The sequence below is a fragment of the Gossypium hirsutum genome, chromosome A08 (genome assembly GCF_007990345.1).
Source record: "Gossypium hirsutum isolate 1008001.06 chromosome A08, Gossypium_hirsutum_v2.1, whole genome shotgun sequence".
Taxonomy (NCBI): Eukaryota; Viridiplantae; Streptophyta; class Magnoliopsida; order Malvales; family Malvaceae; genus Gossypium; species Gossypium hirsutum.
The window spans coordinates 96,839,456-96,857,677 of NC_053431.1; the positions used below are offsets into that span (position 1 = coordinate 96,839,456).

General features: G+C 33.8%; 1 protein-coding gene across 1 annotated transcript; it reads left to right on the top strand.

Annotated features, from left to right (window-relative positions):
- Positions 1-11,915: 11,915 nt before the first annotated feature.
- On the top strand, positions 11,916-12,239 carry LOC107960928 (uncharacterized). The gene has a single exon (XM_016897179.1). The coding sequence runs from the start codon at positions 11,916-11,918 to the stop codon at positions 12,237-12,239; it is 324 nt and encodes a 107-aa protein (XP_016752668.1).
- Positions 12,240-18,222: the final 5,983 nt, after the last annotated feature.

Sequence of the window (18,222 nt, forward strand, 5' to 3'; positions counted from 1 at the left end):
CACTGCCAAACCGAACGAAGAAATTCCTTTTACGGTACTTAGCATTTTCCCATTTGGTACAGTCGAGGTAAGTCACCCCAAATTCGGCACCTTTAAGGTAAACAATACCCGCCTAAAACCTTATTCTGATGGGATTCATAGCAGGAATGAGGAGTAGAAACTCCTCGAACCACCATGACCAATCACCAGAAAGGTAAGTCGAGCATAGACTATAAATAAGCGATTCTTGGGAGGCAACCCGAGCACTAATAGTATTAACTTCTTTAAATTTTAAGTGTTTAAACACCTAACTTACTAATGGAGCTCTTGAATACAGGTTTACCACACTCACACGGCCAAGCACACGGGTGTGCCTTAGGCCGTGTGAAAATAGGGCAAAATTTTCCCCAACACGGGATGCGATAAGTCACCTCGGTCGTACGTTAGGACCGTGGGCGAATCTACCAAAACAACACGGGCGTGCGACACGTCCGTGTCTAGAACCCGTGGTCGAACTTGTTAGATTAACACGAGCGTGGGCCTACATACACGAGCATGGTAGAAGCGAACAAAGACAGACATAGCCATACGACATGGCCGTGTGCACCCACACGCCCAAGGAGCACGGGCGTGGGCCACATATCAGACGCGTCCAAATTCAAAATTTGCGAATCACACGAGCAAAAATTGGGGAACACGGGTGTGTCCCCTGGCCGTGTGTCCCAAAATCTATAAATACCATTCACTATTCATCATCTTCTTCACCTGAAATCCCTAACCCGAGCCACTCCAAGGCATTGGCTCTCTCTCCTTCGTTGAGGTACCTACACGCCATCTTGGCACACACTTTGACAGGACGTCGAGAGAGCACCGGTGTCGTCAACAGTCACGACGCCTACTTTCTATGGAGCATGGCGAACGGGCATGTACTCGACCTTTCTTACTTTATTGCCCTCGCCATTCGCCACCAGACGGAGTGGCATCGGAAGGGGCTCATCTCCATTGGCCCCTATGTGACTCGACTAGCTCGGCACTTCGGGCTCCTCAACACAGCAGCCCAACCATACTCCCTTACTCTTATTGGCCAGATGTCCCCACAAAGCATCTCGAGCATGCTTAGTATGAGGATGATCGAGAAGTCTAGGAACCCACCCTCCTCAGTATTGCCTCGCCCAATCAGCCGAGGAGAGAGACCCTGAGGACATTACTGATGATGTCCCTCCACGTCATAAGGACCCACCGTCTCAGCCACCACCACCCTCTCGTCCAATTCATGCGGCGGCTTCATACGCTGACATCTCTGAGCGCCTTACCCGATTTGAGCAACAGTGTTTTCAGCGCTTCGATAACATTGATGCTACTTTACAACAGATTCAGCACTTTCACATCTCATCGCCACCCCCACCTCGCGAACCACCTAGCGATGAAGATGTTTAAAAACTTTTATTTATTATTTTATGTTTTTATTTTTATTCTATTTTAAGACAACTTTTTATTTTTTCTTTAAGCTTATTTCTATTAGATTTTATAATTTTTATTTTTACAATTATCAATTCCGGATATTCCATTACAAGAAATTATGCTACCTTATATTTCCTAAAAAGTTCTTGATTCTGTCATAGTTATAAAAGAGCTCATCAGTTCATCATCACATAGGAACTAAAAACTCCACTGGGAAAGGCTCTCTATGACTGCCATGTCCTACTCGAGCACGACCATAGCTACCACAAAATATAATATTCTTTTGGCATAGGACTTATGGACTAATGAACCTCTACCACCACCGAAGTATCCTCCTTCACTGTCACTCCGATTACTCTCTAAAACTCCAGTTTAAGGAATTCATTCATCATTTAGGAAGTTTCACTTCTCTCCCTAACTTATGATTATATATCTGTCTTTTTCAAATATCTATGTTTGAACATTGAGGGCAATGTACATCTTAAGTGTGGGGGGTCTTTTATATCACCATTAGAAACCCCTGAATATTGTCTTATTCTCACGTGAATTACTCATATCACTATTAGAATGAATTTTAATTAATTTATGATTTTTATTGCTATATCTTGAATTAAAACATAGGCATTTATACATTGATTGTTTAAACTTTAAGACATTTGAGAATCAAGCATGATAAGTTGATTTTTGAAGAATTAAAAACTTTTAGGTTGTTTCCCTAAGTTTAGGTATGATCTTGAGTTGGAATTCACAAGTTTAAAGATCAAAAAGACATAATTTTTATGAGATCTTGAGCCTTTAGAGCATCTATTATTTCTTTCATGCTCACTTTCATTATGAGTGCATCAGTATTGAATTTTTATTCTAGAACTTGCTTGATTATGCATGTCAAGACCACACCATTTGATTTGATATGTCAAAATGATAAAGGCACTTAAGTTTAACCCACTTACTCCATAAAAGCCTACCTTCACAATTAACCCTTAGTGAACCCCTTTGAGCCTAACAACTCATTCATTAATTTACCCTCAATATTAACGCATAACTCATTATTGTTGAAATCCCCTAAATTAATTTGATCCCTATTTTTGTCGAGATTTGAGTTGGAATAGTTGCTTAGCTATGTTTTATTCTATTTTGTAATTTGACTTGTTCTTAAAAAAATTAAAATAAATAAATAAATAAATAAATAAATATACATACATGTATACATATTAGTAGTAATGATCTTCTGAGCTACAGAACTTAAATTCCATTTTCTGAGAAAAAGCTCTGTTGTACACAATTGATGACTAGTCATTTTTCTAGTTAGGCAATTTTTCAATTCAATCTCAATTCTAACCCTTTCTTTCAGCTTGTGACCACACCATCTAACCAAAGCCATGTTACAACCCTCTAAAGACCTTTTGATTGATGTTTCATCTCAGTTTATAGTGGTGGAGATTTGATTTTCATGCAAGTCTATGGTAATGACTTTTCATTATTGACTATTGAGTGCTTAATTTATTTTCCTTAAACACCTCTAGTAATTTGAGTGAATCTTTAGTGAGGATGTGAAACTCTATGATATTTTGAATAAAAGGTAATTACTTAGATGAGGGGCGACACCTATGCTTTCATGATAAAATGCTCAACTTGAAATGTTTGAAACTTTGATGTTCTTTTGGTCAAATTTTCAATGTTTGATTACTTATGGATTACTTTGAGATATTATTGATAAGAATTATAAAGTTCAGAAGAATTTATTTTGATTGTGAGTCGAGGGTTTTGCTTGAGGATAAGCAAACACTTAAGTTGGGGGTATTTGATAAACCGTAATTTATACATATTTTTTCCCCATGCTTAACACATTTTATGGATGACTTTTCCTTATTTTTGGTGAATTCGATGCTCCTAATGCCTTAATTTCATGTTTTATACTTAGGAGAGCATAGGAGAGTGAAAGGAACGAGAAACAGGCCAAAAATAGATAAAATGAGCCAACGTACAAAATCAACATGGCTTGGACTTCCTCACACGGGCAGACCACGCGGCCGTGTCAATTTGGTAGAATCGAAGCACGACTCACACGGGTATACCACATGCCCATGCCTATTTAATAGGCTTGACCATAGCTTGAAGTAATCGCACACGGGCGTGTTACACAGGCGTGTCCCTGACGAGCCCAAGCAGAGTCCTATTCGAAAAAGGCCACTTTTGAGGGCTCTTAGGCATTCCAAAGCCTATAAATACACCCTAAAAGAGGAAAAGAAGGGGGCGCAGAGGAGGAAGCAAGGAATTGCTCAAGGAAAGCCGATCGATCCATCTCAGAAGCCCGATTCACCATCAAAACTAAGATCTCCCTTCAAATTCGCTCAGGAGTTTTGGGTTTTCTTATGTTTTGTTGTTTTTATTCTTTTGAGATGTTTTCTTTCATTATTATGAAATAAAACCCCTAAATACCAAAGGGGAATGAAACCTAAGACAGATCTTGTTATTATTATCTGAATTGTATGATAAACATTTGACTTGTTCTTAATTATGTGTTCTTAATTCTTGTTTTGATATTCTAGGATACTGATTCAAGTTAAGCTCTTATTCAGAGGAGGAATAGACCCTGTCTAAGAGTAAATTTTTCATAATTAAGCGGAGTTGATTGCGCGCCTAGAGATAGGGTGACAAGATTTTTTCAGATTAGGGTGAAACCTAATAAGTGGATCCATAGATCGAGTTAATGCAACTCTAGGGCATTAATTAGAAAGATATTTCTATTATTCAATCTAGGTTTAGACGTTGTTAGTCTCGAGAGAGATAATAATATAACTTAAGGATCTCTACGAAACAAGTTGAATGAATAAATCATCCGATTTAGAGTTAAATAACAAGTGAAGTCTAGGTGGATTTTTCCTTAGGTATTGTCTTAATCAATCAAGTTTTCCAAAAAGTATTTCCCCAAATTTCTTTTCTGTGATTTCTTAGTTTAATTAATTATTTAGCTAAACAAAACCCTTTTATTTTTTAGGCTAAATAATAAAAAGAAAGTTGATACTAGTACTTTTAGTTCCTTTGGGTTCGATAATCCAGTCTTGCTAAAGCTATACTACTGTTTGATAGGTACACTTGCCTTCATCGTGATAATAGTTAGTTTCAAGATCGATTCGTTATAAATATTTAAAACCTATCACGAATATCACGTATCACACCCAGTCATTAAAGTTTAAAATACTTGATGACTCAAAAGGATTTGAACCTAAGGCAACGTAGATGGCTTGAATTACTCAATGATTACGAGCTTGTGGTTGATTACCATCTGGGTAAGGCAAACATAGTCATTGACGCTCAGAGTAGGAAATCATTGTTTGTCTTGATAGCTATGGGTGCATAACTAGCTTTGTCTAATGATGGCTTGATCCTAGTAGAGTTGAGAGCTAGATCGATCTTTCTTCAACAGATTTAATGGCCAAAAAGTTGATGTATCCATGATGTGTTTCATGTATCCATGTTGCGTCGTTATTGACCTAATCCCTCACATGTAATTTCACCAACAGAGCTTGAGATTTGTTCGGATATGACTTACGGAGAGGAACCGATTAAGATACTAGCTCGAGAGGTCAAATAGTTAAGAAATAAGAATATTGCTCTAGTGAAAGTACTGTGGAAAAGGGATGGAGTTGAAGAGGCTACATGGGAGCCTAAAGAGACTATAAGAAACCAATACCTAAACCTTTTTACAAGTATTATTTTCGGGGACGAAAATCCCTAAAGGGGGGAGTGTTGTAACATCTCGACTTAGGGCCTAGTTAGAATAGTGGTTTCAAGACCACATCTCTTAAATAAAAATAATTATTTCATGATTATTATGAGGCCTAGTATAAGGATGCATGCTGGTGTAAAAATTTCATGGAGAAATTATATGCCAAAGATGCCCAATTTAGTTTTAGGGACTAAATTGAATAAGTTGCAAAACTTGAATTCTAGAACTTTTTAGCATGAAATTGAGTTGGATTATAAATTAGAGGTTCTCAAATAGTAATTTGAGCAAGTTCTAAAAATGTGGACAAAAATGGGCATGCATGGGTAAAATTTTGAAGAAATGCCTTAAGGGCATTTTAGTCATTTAGTTAATTAAAGAATAAAAAGGGAAAAATCAAGCAAAAATGTTGTCCATCTTATTCATAGTGTGCCAAAAATTCAAGGGGTTCCATAGCTAGGGTTTTCAACATTTCAAGCTTGATTGTAAGTGCTCCCTAGTCTTGTTTTTAATGTTCTTTATATTTTTGAGATCCATGAAGCATTTTCTAGCCATTTCTACCCTTATTTTAAGCTAGGGTTCATGTTCAAAAACTTACCTAAGTGTGACATGTTTGTATTTTGGTGTTTAATGGATGAATATGAAATTTTGGTGTAAGATAAACATCTTTTGTTAAATGGTTTTTCGTGAAAACACCTAAAAAGGACCAATTTGCAAAAGATGTAAAAGTGAGTAGTAGAAAAGAGAAAAAAAGGAAAATGTGGGCTGTTATAAGCTGTAATATAATTCAGCTAGGCTTGGGGAAATAAGGGAATGCATGTATTTCATTATACGAGCCTAGGGACTAAAATGTAAAAATGTACAAAGTTAGGCGTAAAAAGGTAATATTGCCATAAAGTAAGTTTTCGGGCTGAAATTGAAGAATGTGATAAATTAATAATTTCATTTGTTTATATAGACCCAGAAAGACTAATTCTGGAAGTAGACCATGGAAAACAAAAGGTTTTGTAATAGTCGAAATCCAAACCCGAGACATCATTCAAGTAAGTTCGTGTAACTTAATCGGTTATATATATAAATGTGTTGAGTTTATTGTTGTGTTGAATTGAATGTGCAATGTACAAGTATCAAATTGTATGAAAATGTCCATAATCCTGAAGTTGAGTAAAAGAGTTATAATCCGTTCGAATACTAAATTCTGATGGATAAGTTATTTTTCACGTGAAATGGGATCCTACATATGTTGCAGAAAAGATTGAGCCCGGATGAGTAATCCATTGTCTCAGTGTAGAAAGGATTTAGCCCATACAGTTAATCCTGAAACGAGCCTATAGATCATATGTTTCAATTAGGATTTAGCTAGGACTGGTAATCCTAATTGGCTGGATTTGGCCTGGACTAGTAATCCAGATTAGACTTTGTAGGGAATTCTTTGTCATAAAAAGAATTTAACCTAGACTGGTAATTTGACAAAGCCCTTAGAGTACATGTCATAGCTAGAATTTAGCCTGGACTGGTAATTCTGCTGTAAGAGAAGTGGCTCGAGAGTGTTCCAAAAGGGTACTACTGAATATGAATTGACGGTTAGTAAATTGTACATCTAGAGTGTACTAAATATGAAATATCCATCGAGAATTCAATGATCCAATGGATAAAGTACATGTAAATGACTTGAGAAAAATGAATTGGAATGTGTACATGATATGATGAGCTCATCTATGAATCTTGAAATTCTCATGACTAACTTGTTGGTTGAGTGCATGTGTTTAGGGAAAATTAGTTATAATTGATGGATAACATGGCTTTTTGAGATTATGTGTTAAAATGATCGGTAAGTTTACTTTCCGTTATACGAACTTACTAAGCATTAATGCTTACCCTGTTTTACTTTCCCCTGTCTCAAGCATTAAGCGGACTCGTAAAGGTTGGAGGACAGTTGGAGCTTTGATCACACTACCAGTAATATCGTTTTGGGTATAATAGAACTATTTATTTTGATATAATGGCATGTATAGGGTAACTTATCTTTTGGTTATATGTGTCATTTAAATTAGCCATGTGTAATAGCTCATGATGGTTAACAAATCATTTTGTATCTGGCCATGAGATATGGTTCATATTTTACTATTGGGTTGTAACCCTTATTAATCATGCATGCATGCAAAGTGTTCATGTTAATGTGGTTGTTTGAGAATATTGGACGTGAATAATGGCCTTTGTATAGTGATGAATCATGAACTATAAAAATAGCCATAACAATGTAATAATGGGTAAAGTTGGAAAGAGGGTTATAAAACCTAGTGGTTACATATTGTTATGAAACGATTGGAGGAAGTTTGTAAAATTGAGATAGTCCTAAATAACATTAGGGGCATGATTTTTAATCATGTCTGTGGGTACTTGAGTAGCTAGATGTGCCTTGTTGCATGCTAAGAAAAAAATGTATAAGTAAGTAAGTCTTTAAGGGTGACAAATGGCTTGGAAAATAGCCTAGAATTTGTCCACACGAGCAGAGACACGGGCGTGTGTCTAGACCGTGTGTGACACACGGTCTACCCCATGGGCGTACTGGTCGGCCATGTGTCTTGGCCGTGTGAGAGACATGACCTTTCCATATGGGCGTGTACCCTGATCGTCTGAAGTTTGCACCATTTTACAAAAAATTCATTTAATTTTTAATTGATCATACGGTTGACCACACAGGCATGTGATACGGCCGTGTGACCTTATTTTGGTGCTGACGTCATAGTCAGAGAGTTACACGGCCCGAGGACATGGGCGTGTTGAAAGCACATGGGCGTGTCTCCAGTCTCACACGGGCGTGTGACTCAGTTTTAAGGAAAAATCTTCCAAGTTTTTTTAAAGTTTCCAGTTTGGTTCCGAGCTATCCTTAATGTGTGTTTTGGACCTCGTAGGTCCATATAAGGGACGTTAAACATGTATATTATTGAAGTTGATTTGAGAGGAAGTTATATAGTCCGGTTTTGCATGAATATTGTGTACTTTCCCGTTAATGCCTCATACCCTGTACCCGCCTCGGATACGGGTAAGGGGTGTTACAAATGCAATTGAAAAAAAGAATCAATAAAGCATCAATCTTGTCATGGAAATTCAAGCCAAGCATGAAGTCGTAATCAACCAAGCGAATTACCTCAAAGTCTTCCTTTTCTTTTCATTGACCAATCTGCAACTCAACTTCTAGTGCTACTGCCATAGTTGGAACCTCTTTGGAATTAACAGTCTTGATCTTCTTAGTTGATTCACTAATTGAGAGCCGAAGTTTACCCATGACTTTCTCCGATATGAACAGGTCTGATGCCCTTGTTAGAGTATGTTCAAAGACCAATTATGAGATTATTGTAATCACATACTCTTTCTACCTTGTTTATTAATATAAGGCATTGCCATTATTTTTTCAATTTCTTTTTCTGTGTATATAAACTGAATTGTAATAAAGTCCTAAGTAAATATGATTATTCTTAAAAGGTCTTTAGTTAAGTATTATTGTAGGCATGGACAATAATAATGCATTGAGACTAATGTGTAGTTGATTTGATAGAGGGATGTCAAATTCAATACATGAATATGTGTTAGAGAACAAAAAATTGGAGTGATGGATTATTATGTAATAGTCACAATATTACTCATAGTGATAACTATGTATATGATCCTAAAACTTGATATCATCATTGTCCCAACATCGTGAGTCATATATTTTGATACAGTCATATATTTTGATACAGTCAAAATGTGTATCGCAACAAGTTGTACTATAAAAACTGATGTTGGATATACCACAATCCATGTAGTGGAATATGGTTGATTAAGATAGGATTTATCCTTCCTACATAATGGGACCAATATCTTAAAACTCTTGATAGAGTGAGACTAGAAATGCATGGTCATACTCGAATAAGTTGATATGAACACAATTATTCGTTTTTTGTAGTCTGCTTAGAAAATAAAAAATATGAGATTGCATATACAAGTGTGACTATTCCATAACTAGTGTTCAATCTAGATATTAAGGATAAAAAGATACAATACATGAAAAAAATTATCACAGAAAGGTTATGTCGAATCATGACTTCTTCTAACTTAGGTGGCAATGATTGATTGGTAGATGTCACTCATTGCTTGTAATGTTAGAAACGTTCTAGTATTACTACCAACATTACAAGAGCCTACAGGGTCACACCCTATAGTTGACACGAACAGATTTCAAATACATTTGGTATTGTATTTAGTTGTCATATGAATTAAATTAATTGTTGAATTACTTTAATTTGATAATTAAATATTAAACACATTATATGTACAAATTTTTTGTACACAAATAGAGAACATAGATATAATTAATATATGAATTTGATTCATACAAAATATTAATTGTATATATTTTACCTAATTTATTAATATAAACAATTATATTAATTAATTTTGGTCAAAATATAAAAGACATGAAAATTAATATTCTTTTGGAAATAATATAATTAATATATGAATTTGATTCATACAAAATATTAATTGTATATATTTTACCAAATTTATTAATATAAACAATTATATTAATTAATTTTGGTCAAAATATAAAAGCCATAGAAATTAATATTCTTTTGGAAAGAATATAATTAATATATGAATTTGATTCATACAAAATATTATTTGTATTTATTTTACCAAATTTATTAATATAAAAAGTTATATTAATTAATTTTGATCAAAATATAAAAGACATGGAAATTAATATTCTTTTGGAAAGAATATAAATAATTATGTATTTGATTCATACAAAATATTAATTGTATATATTTTACCGAATTTATTAATATAAGTAGTTATATTAATTAATTTTGGTCAAAATATAAAAGGCATAGAAATTAATATTCTTTTGGAAAGAATATAATTCCTTTTTCTAACTTTCCATTTGCCTTCTCTATTAATAAAGGAATAATCCTCATTTTCTTTTTTAATATGTGATATCAAAGAGGATAAAATGATGATAATCCATTAATCTATCAAGGTTACCAACTTAATAATTTAAAAGTTCTAGCAACTGTTTTTAATTCTCTCTGAAAAGTTTAAGAGAAAGTGTCTATTTGCTTTTTTTTTTGGGTTTGCTACGTAGAGGCCAGGACGTTTTTGTTGTGGCTTGGAATCGACATCAAATCAGTTGCATCCTTTCAACGTTTTTATTAAAGAAGGAATATTTCAAACTTATTTCAACCCGATTCGTACCTTGTACATGGATCCTTAGTTGTGAATCACCACAATATTTTTTTGCTGCACCACGGGGAGTACCAACGATCTCAACAGTGGTATCAAAGCGACTTGTACGATATGGGTTCAGGATTAAATTTATTAGTTGATGCGATTGTATGCGATACATGTTGTATACTATGTTTGATATGCACAGTGTTTGGAAATGTATGGTTATAGCCCGATAACCCATTTAATTTATTATTTGCAAAGGTTGTAATTTTATAAATACGATCCGCGTGTCGTGCTTCTTTATATTTCTCTTGTACTTTTCTTCTCATTTTACTCCCTTGTATATAAAATGAGTTTCTATAACTGTACGAGTTGATATGGACTAGAGGAAAAGAAGGTTAGGCTACCTAAAGTGAAAAGAAGCTTGAGAAGTGACATAAACCCTTAGGATTCCCTACGGTTTTCCCTTTGGCTTGGGAGGAACCACTTTAGTTTTATGGGCTATAGCCATTGAATTTATTTAATGCTTTATATGTTTCTTGTATATGATACAATTGATGATATGTTAGCATGCATGTTATAGGATATTGATAAGATCAATAAAAAGATTAAATGAACAAATGTTGATCACTAATGGTGAGGTTAATTTAATTTAAAAACCCCTCAATAAAATATTAAGTTAAGATTTCCTTCCAATATTTATCCTCATTAAAGTCTCGATCGATACAATGTGGGTTCTGCTAAAGCAAAATACATGTATCTGTCTTGGTCAAACGCGAAGAATAAGCAAGTGATATTCGCCGGTTATGATATTGGTTAATAACTTTACTAGGTTACTTTAACAGGATTAAATACAAGAGATTTGGATAAATTATGAGATGATTGGAACAAAATAGAGGAGTTACATGTGATGTAATTAGTATGTGTTGCTCACCTAAGTAACCATAATCTTGAGAGTAAAGCCAAAGTTGACTTAACAAGAGGTGAAATATGTATTTTTATCCACTAGAAAATTTTAGAGAAAGTTTTTCCAGAATTAAAAAATGAGGGTTACTAATTTTGAATAAAATAGTGGGAGCATCATTTAATAAAAGTCCTTTTAATGATTATAATAAAATTGGTAAATGTACTCATGAGCATATTTCATTATTGTAGATTAATTATGACAAATAACACAAGTTCTTTATCATTGCGATCGATCCTTGAGAAGGACAAGTTGAATGGTTTCAACTTCCTTGACTGGTTTCGTAACTTGAGGATTGTCCTCAAACAATAATAGAAATTACATGTCATTGAAGAACCTGTTCCTTATGAACTAATAACTAATGCCTCTAGAGTTGACAAGGATGTTTATAAGAAGCATCTTGATGACATGTTAGACATAGGATGTCTAATGCTTGCCACCATGACTCCTGAGCTTCAAAAGCAACATGAGGATATGGTTACCTATGATATGATCAAGCACCTCAAGGAATTACATGAGGGGCAAGCATGTCAAGAAAGGTACAAGGGCTCTAAAGCTCTATTTTGATACAAAATGGTGGAGGGAACTCCTGTGGGAACTCATGTTCTCAAGATGATAGACTATATTGAAAGCCTTGAAAAACTAGGATTCCCTCTTTGTGTGGAGTTGGCAACTGATGTCATCCTGCAATCATTGCCGGATAGTTTTAGCCAAATTTTCCTTAATTTCAACATGAATAAGATTAATAAGACTTTGCCACAGTTGCTTAACATGTTACAAAATGCTGAAAGTAACATGAAAAAGGTTAGGCCTAAGCCCATTCTAATGGTCCGCATGGACAAGAGAAAAGGAAAGGCAAAGCCTAAGGACAATGCCAAGTCCAAGCCCAACAAATGAAAAGCTGCATTGAAATCTAAAAGAAGAATTACTAAGAAAGGAAAATGTTTCCATTGTGGTAAGACCGGACATTGGAAGAGGAACTGCCTTGCCTATCTTGAAGAGGTCAAGAAGGCAAAGGAAAACGAAGCGTCTGCTTTAAGTATTTATGTTATTGATATTAATTTATAAACATCTACTTTTTCGGTATTAGATACCAAATGTGGTTATCATATTTTTACCTCTGTACAGGGACTACAAAGAAGTAGGAATCTGGCTAAATGAGATGTTGACCTACGGGTTGGGAATGGAGCAAGAGTTGTTGCATTAGCTGTAGGAACTCATATTTTATAATTACCTAGTGGACTTGATTTAATTTTAGAGGATTGTTTTTTTGTGCCCAGTTTGACTAAAAACATTATTTCAATTTCTTGTTTAGACAAAATTGGTTTTGAGATAATTATTAAGAAGAATTGTTATTCATTTTATCTTAATAATGTTTTCTATGGTTCAGCACAATTAGTAATTGGCCTCTACATTTTAGATCAAGATAGATCCATTTATAACATAAATACTAATAGATAAAAACTAAATGACTCTAATCAAACTTATTTTTGGCATTTTCGTTTAGGTCATATAAGTGAGAAGTGCATATCAAAGCTCCATAAAGATGATATTTTGAATTCTTTTGTATTTGAACAATTGAATATATGTGATTCCTGCTTGTTGGGTAAAATGACTAAAACTCCTTTTAATAGTAAAAGTGAGCGAGCTAGTGATTTATTGAGCTTAATACATAGTGATGTATGTGGGCCAATGAACACACAAGCCAGAGAAGGTTTTCAAAACTTCATTACTTTAACTGAAGACTTTAGTAGATATAAGTATACTTATCTTATGTTCCATAAATCTGAAGCCCTTGAAAATTTCAAGGAATTTAAAAATGAAGTACAAAACCAAGTAGATAAAACTATTAAGGCACTTTGGTCAAATTAAAGAGGAGAGTACTGAAGCTTAGAGTTTGATAAGTTTTTAAAGGAATGTGGGATTGTCTCACAACTTACACCTTCTAGTACTCCACAATGGGATAGAGTTTCTGAAAGGAGAAATCAAACACTGTTAGACATGGTTCAATGAATGATTAGTCATGTTGATCTTCCTACTTCTTTTTGGGGCATACACTTGAAATAATTGCTTTCACACTAAATCGTGGTCCATCTAAATCAATTCAAAGGACATTATAGGAGATGCGGTCTAGGAAGTGTCCTAGTATGTCTTTCATGAATATTTGGGATTGTGAAGCTTATATTAAACTTTAGACGTCTGCTAAGCTTGAACCCAAAGCTTAAAAGTACATCTTTGTGGGATATCCTTAGGAAACTAAAGGATATTATTTCTTCAATCCTATTGGGAACAAAGTGTTTGTTGCTCGAAAAAGAGTCTTCATTGAAAGATAGTTTGTCACTAAGAAAGGAAATGGTAGAAGAATAGAACTCAGAGAAATTTGAGAACAAAAACCAAAGATCGAACAACAACAGGTTCCACCAATTGTTGCAGCACAATCGACCGTTTTGGAAACACAACTACCGCAAAGATTTTTAAGAGAACCCCATGTACCTAAGAGATATGGATTTCTCATTACAACACATGGTGATGTTCTACTTATGGATCAAGATAAGGATAGAACTTATCAAGAAGCGGTGGCAAGCCTAGATTCTGAGAAATGGCTTGAGGCCATGAGGTCTGCGATGGATTGCATGTCAAAAAACCAAGTGTGAGTCTTGGTTGACTCACCTGAAGGGGTTAAACCCATATGGTGCAAGCGAGTTTTCAAAAAGAGAATTGACATGGATGGTAATATACAAACATACAATGGGGGATTAGTCGCTAAAGGTTTTCAACAAGTTCATGGTGTCGACTATAACAACACCTTTTCTCCTGTTGCTATGTTTAAATCCACTCTAGATCTTACCTGCAATAGTTGCATCTCATGATTATGAAATTTGACAGATGGACATCAAAATAACTTTCCTTATGGGAAACTGGAAGAGGATGTGTACATGACACAACCTGAAGGTTTTGTTGCTCCAAAATATTCTGGTAAGATATGTAAGCTACAAAGATCCATTTATAGATTAAAGCAACCTTCTCGAAGTTGGAAGTTTTGTTTTAGTTATGCGATGAAAGAGATTAGTTTTATCAAAAATGAAGATGAGTCTTGTGTTTACAAGAAAATTAGTGGGAGGACTATAGTATTATTGGTACTGTATGTAGATGACATACTTATAATAAGAAATAACATACCTAACCTACAGACTGTTAAGACTTGGTTAGGAAGTTCATTTATTATGAAGGACTTAGGCGAGGCTACATACATATTAGGAGTCAAAATCTGTAGAGATAGATCAAGGCGACTCCTAGGTCTAAGCCAAAGTACATACATAGATAAAGTACTAAAATGGTTTAGTATGGAAGAATCTAAGAAAGGATTCCTACCTATGAGACATGTTATTCACTCTCAAAGGAAATGTACCCTTCAACTTCACAAGAGAGAGAACGTATGAATAAGATTCCATATGCTTCAGGTATTGGATCTATCATGTATGCCATGCTATGTACTCATCCAAATGTATCGTATACTTTAAACATGACAAGTCAGTAACAAGTAGATCCTAGTTAAGGTCATTAGATCACAGTTAAAAATATCCTTAAGTACTTGAGAAGGACTAAGGATACATTCCTTATATATAGAGGTGAGGAAGAGCTAAGTGTAAAAGGTTACATTGATGCTAGTTTCCAAACTGACAAGGATGATTCATGATCGCAATCGAGTTTTTTGTTTTTCCTTATGGTTGTATTGTAAGCTAGAAAAGTTCAAAGGAAGATACAATAGCTGATTTTACAACTGAGGCCGAGTATATTGCAACTAGTGAGGCTAAAAAAGAGGTTGTTTGGATTAAGAAGTTCATATCTAAACTAGGGGTTATGCCTAGCATACCAGATGCTATAAAACATCGTTGTGACAACAACGATGCTATTGCACAAGCAAAGGAACCCAGATTTCACTAGTGATCTAAACATATACTTAGGTGCTTTCATCTCATTCAAGAAATAATTGATTGAGAAGATGTGAAAATATGCAGTGTACCAACAGATGACAACATCACTGATCCACTGACGAAGCCTCTGATACAGCAGAAGCATGATCATCGTACTAAGTTACTCAGTATTAGATATATGATTGATTGGTATTAGTGCTAGTGGGAGATTGTTAGAGTATGCCCAAGGACCAATCCTGATATTATTGTAATAACATACTCATTTTACCTTTTTTATTAATATAAGGCATTGCCATTATTATTTTAGTTTCTTTTTCTGTGTATATAAACTGAATTGTAATAAAGTCCTAAGAAAATATGATTATTCTTAAAAGGTCCTTAGTCAAGTATTATGGTGGGCTTGAACAACAATAATGCATTGAGACTAATGTGTAATTGATTGATGACAAAGAGTTGTCATTGACATAGGGATGTCAAAATCAATACATGAGTAAGTGTTAGAAAACAACATATTGGGCTGACCCGCTATAAGTATCTTTGTTGGGTTTTTTTGTAACAGTCACAAAATTACTTATAGTGATAACTATGTATATGATCCTTAAACTTGAGATCATCATCGTCCCAACACTGTGAGTCGTATATTTTGATATAGTCAAAATGTCTACCGTAACAGGTTGTACTATAAAGACTGATGCTAGATATACCACAATTCATGTAGTGGGATATGGTTGATCAAGATAGGATCTATCCTTTCTACATAATCGGAGCAATATCTTAGACCTCTTGATGGAGTGAGACTAGAAATGCATGGCCATGTTCGAATAAGTTGAAATGGGATATCAAACTTATTTGTTTATTCTAGTGCTTAGAAAATCAAGAGATATGAGATTGGTTTATACAAGTGTGACTATTCCATGACTTGTGTCCAATCTAGATATTAAGCATATAATACATGAAAAAGATTATCACAAAAAGGTTACGTAGAATCACGACTTCTTCTAACCTAGGTGGCAATGATGCAACTCATTGATTGTAATGTTAGAAATGTTCTAGTATTACCACCAACATTACAAGAGTCTACAGGGTCACATTCTATAGTTGAAATGAACAAAATCCAAATAAATTTGGTATATTGTATTTATATTGTATTTAGTTGTCACATGAATTGAATTAATTGTTGAATTAATTTAATTTGATAGTTAAATATTAAAAACATTATATGTACACAAATAGAGAACATATAAATAATTAATATATGAATTTTATTCATACTAAATATTAATTGTATATATTTTACCGAATTTATTAATATAAACAAATATGTTAATTAATTTCAGTCAAAATATAAAAGACATGGAAATTAATATTCTTTTGGAAAGAATATAATTAATATATGAATTTGATTCATAGAAAATATTAAGGCTTAAACAACAAAATGGTACCTAAATTATAATAGTTTTCCCAAGTTGGTACCTAAACTTTTTTTTTTGTCAGAACTTGTACCGAAACTATTATACCGTTACCCATTTTACCCCAACTGTTAGTCCCGTTAGAAAACAAATTTCAACCAATCACAACTTGTCACATAGATCTCTATTTATTTTACCCATTTTCTTATGTTTTCTTCTCATCAAAGATTTTTTACTAGATTTTCTCACATTTTCTCTTCAACTAAACACCCCAAAAAATTTGTTTACTTCCTTGTACAAAGCTTCAACCATTTTATCATTTTCAAGTTTCAACTTCTTTTACCATATTCAAGAAGTAAGTATGCCATCTAGTTGCAGCCATGAGATTTTTTTTTATGTGTAATATGAAGGAAACTAAACTGAAAAAGTGGGTAATAGGAAGTTACTTAGGTTAGGTGAGAAAAAAAGAGAATAATCGGAACTGAAACTTTCTTGGGTAGTAGCAGTAGAACTTTATTCATTGTCTTGCTCCGCTTCCACCATAATATTTTTCTTCCTCCTCTCTCTAACTCACTCAAAATCAAACTCCCATGGAGTTACAACCACGAATCTCCACTCCAAATCCTTCTCTGGTTTGCTCTTATTTTATATTCTACTTATTGTGTGTTTGATTACTTTAGTGTTCAGGATATTATTAAATTAGATTTTTTTTTTGAATTCTCCTCATCGACCTTGTAACCTCTATTGTTATTTATACTTGATGTATGTGAGAATGGTCAACCCATTTCTGGACTAATTCTACTTTAATTCTGTGGCTTTATAGGAGAATTCTAACAGTTTCATTTGATAAAGTCCTCGCTTTTTACGATTTGTTTCAGATTTTGGTTTTAATATATTTAAAAGAAGAAGAAGAAGAAATGTTATTTAGGTTTCCCCATTGATTATTTTGTACAATGAAGCTTGAAAATGGTAAAAGCAGATGAAGATGGAAGAAGCTTTGTAAAAGGAAGTAAACAATTTTTTTTGGGTGTTTGGTTGATGAGAAAATATAAAAAAAAAAGTCTTGTAAAATTTGTTTGATGAGAAGAAAATATAAGAAAATGGGTAAAATAAATAGAGATCTACGTGGCAAGTTATGATTGGCTAAATTTTTTTCTAACGGGATTAACAATTGGGATAATCTGGCTAACCGTTTAATAGTTTAGGTACCAATTTGGGAAAACTACTATAATTTAAGTACTATTTTGTTGTTTAAGCAAAATATTAATTGTATATATTTTACCAAATTTATTAAGATAAACAATTATATTAATTAATTTCGGTCAAAATATAAAATACATTGAAATTAATTATCTTTTGGAAAGAATATAATTCTTTTTTTGTAACTTTTCATTTGTCTTCTATATTAATAAGGGAATACTCATTTATTTTTTTGGAAAGAATATAATTCCTTTTTCTAACTTTTCGTTTGCCTTCTCTATTAATAAAGGAATAATCTTGATTTTTCTTTTTAATATGTGATATCAAAGAGGATAA

Excerpts from the sequence above, each read along its gene's own strand:
- LOC107960928 (XM_016897179.1), top strand. The coding sequence starts at position 11,916 with ATGGTGGAGGGAACTCCTGTGGGAACTCATGTTCTCAAGATGATAGAC.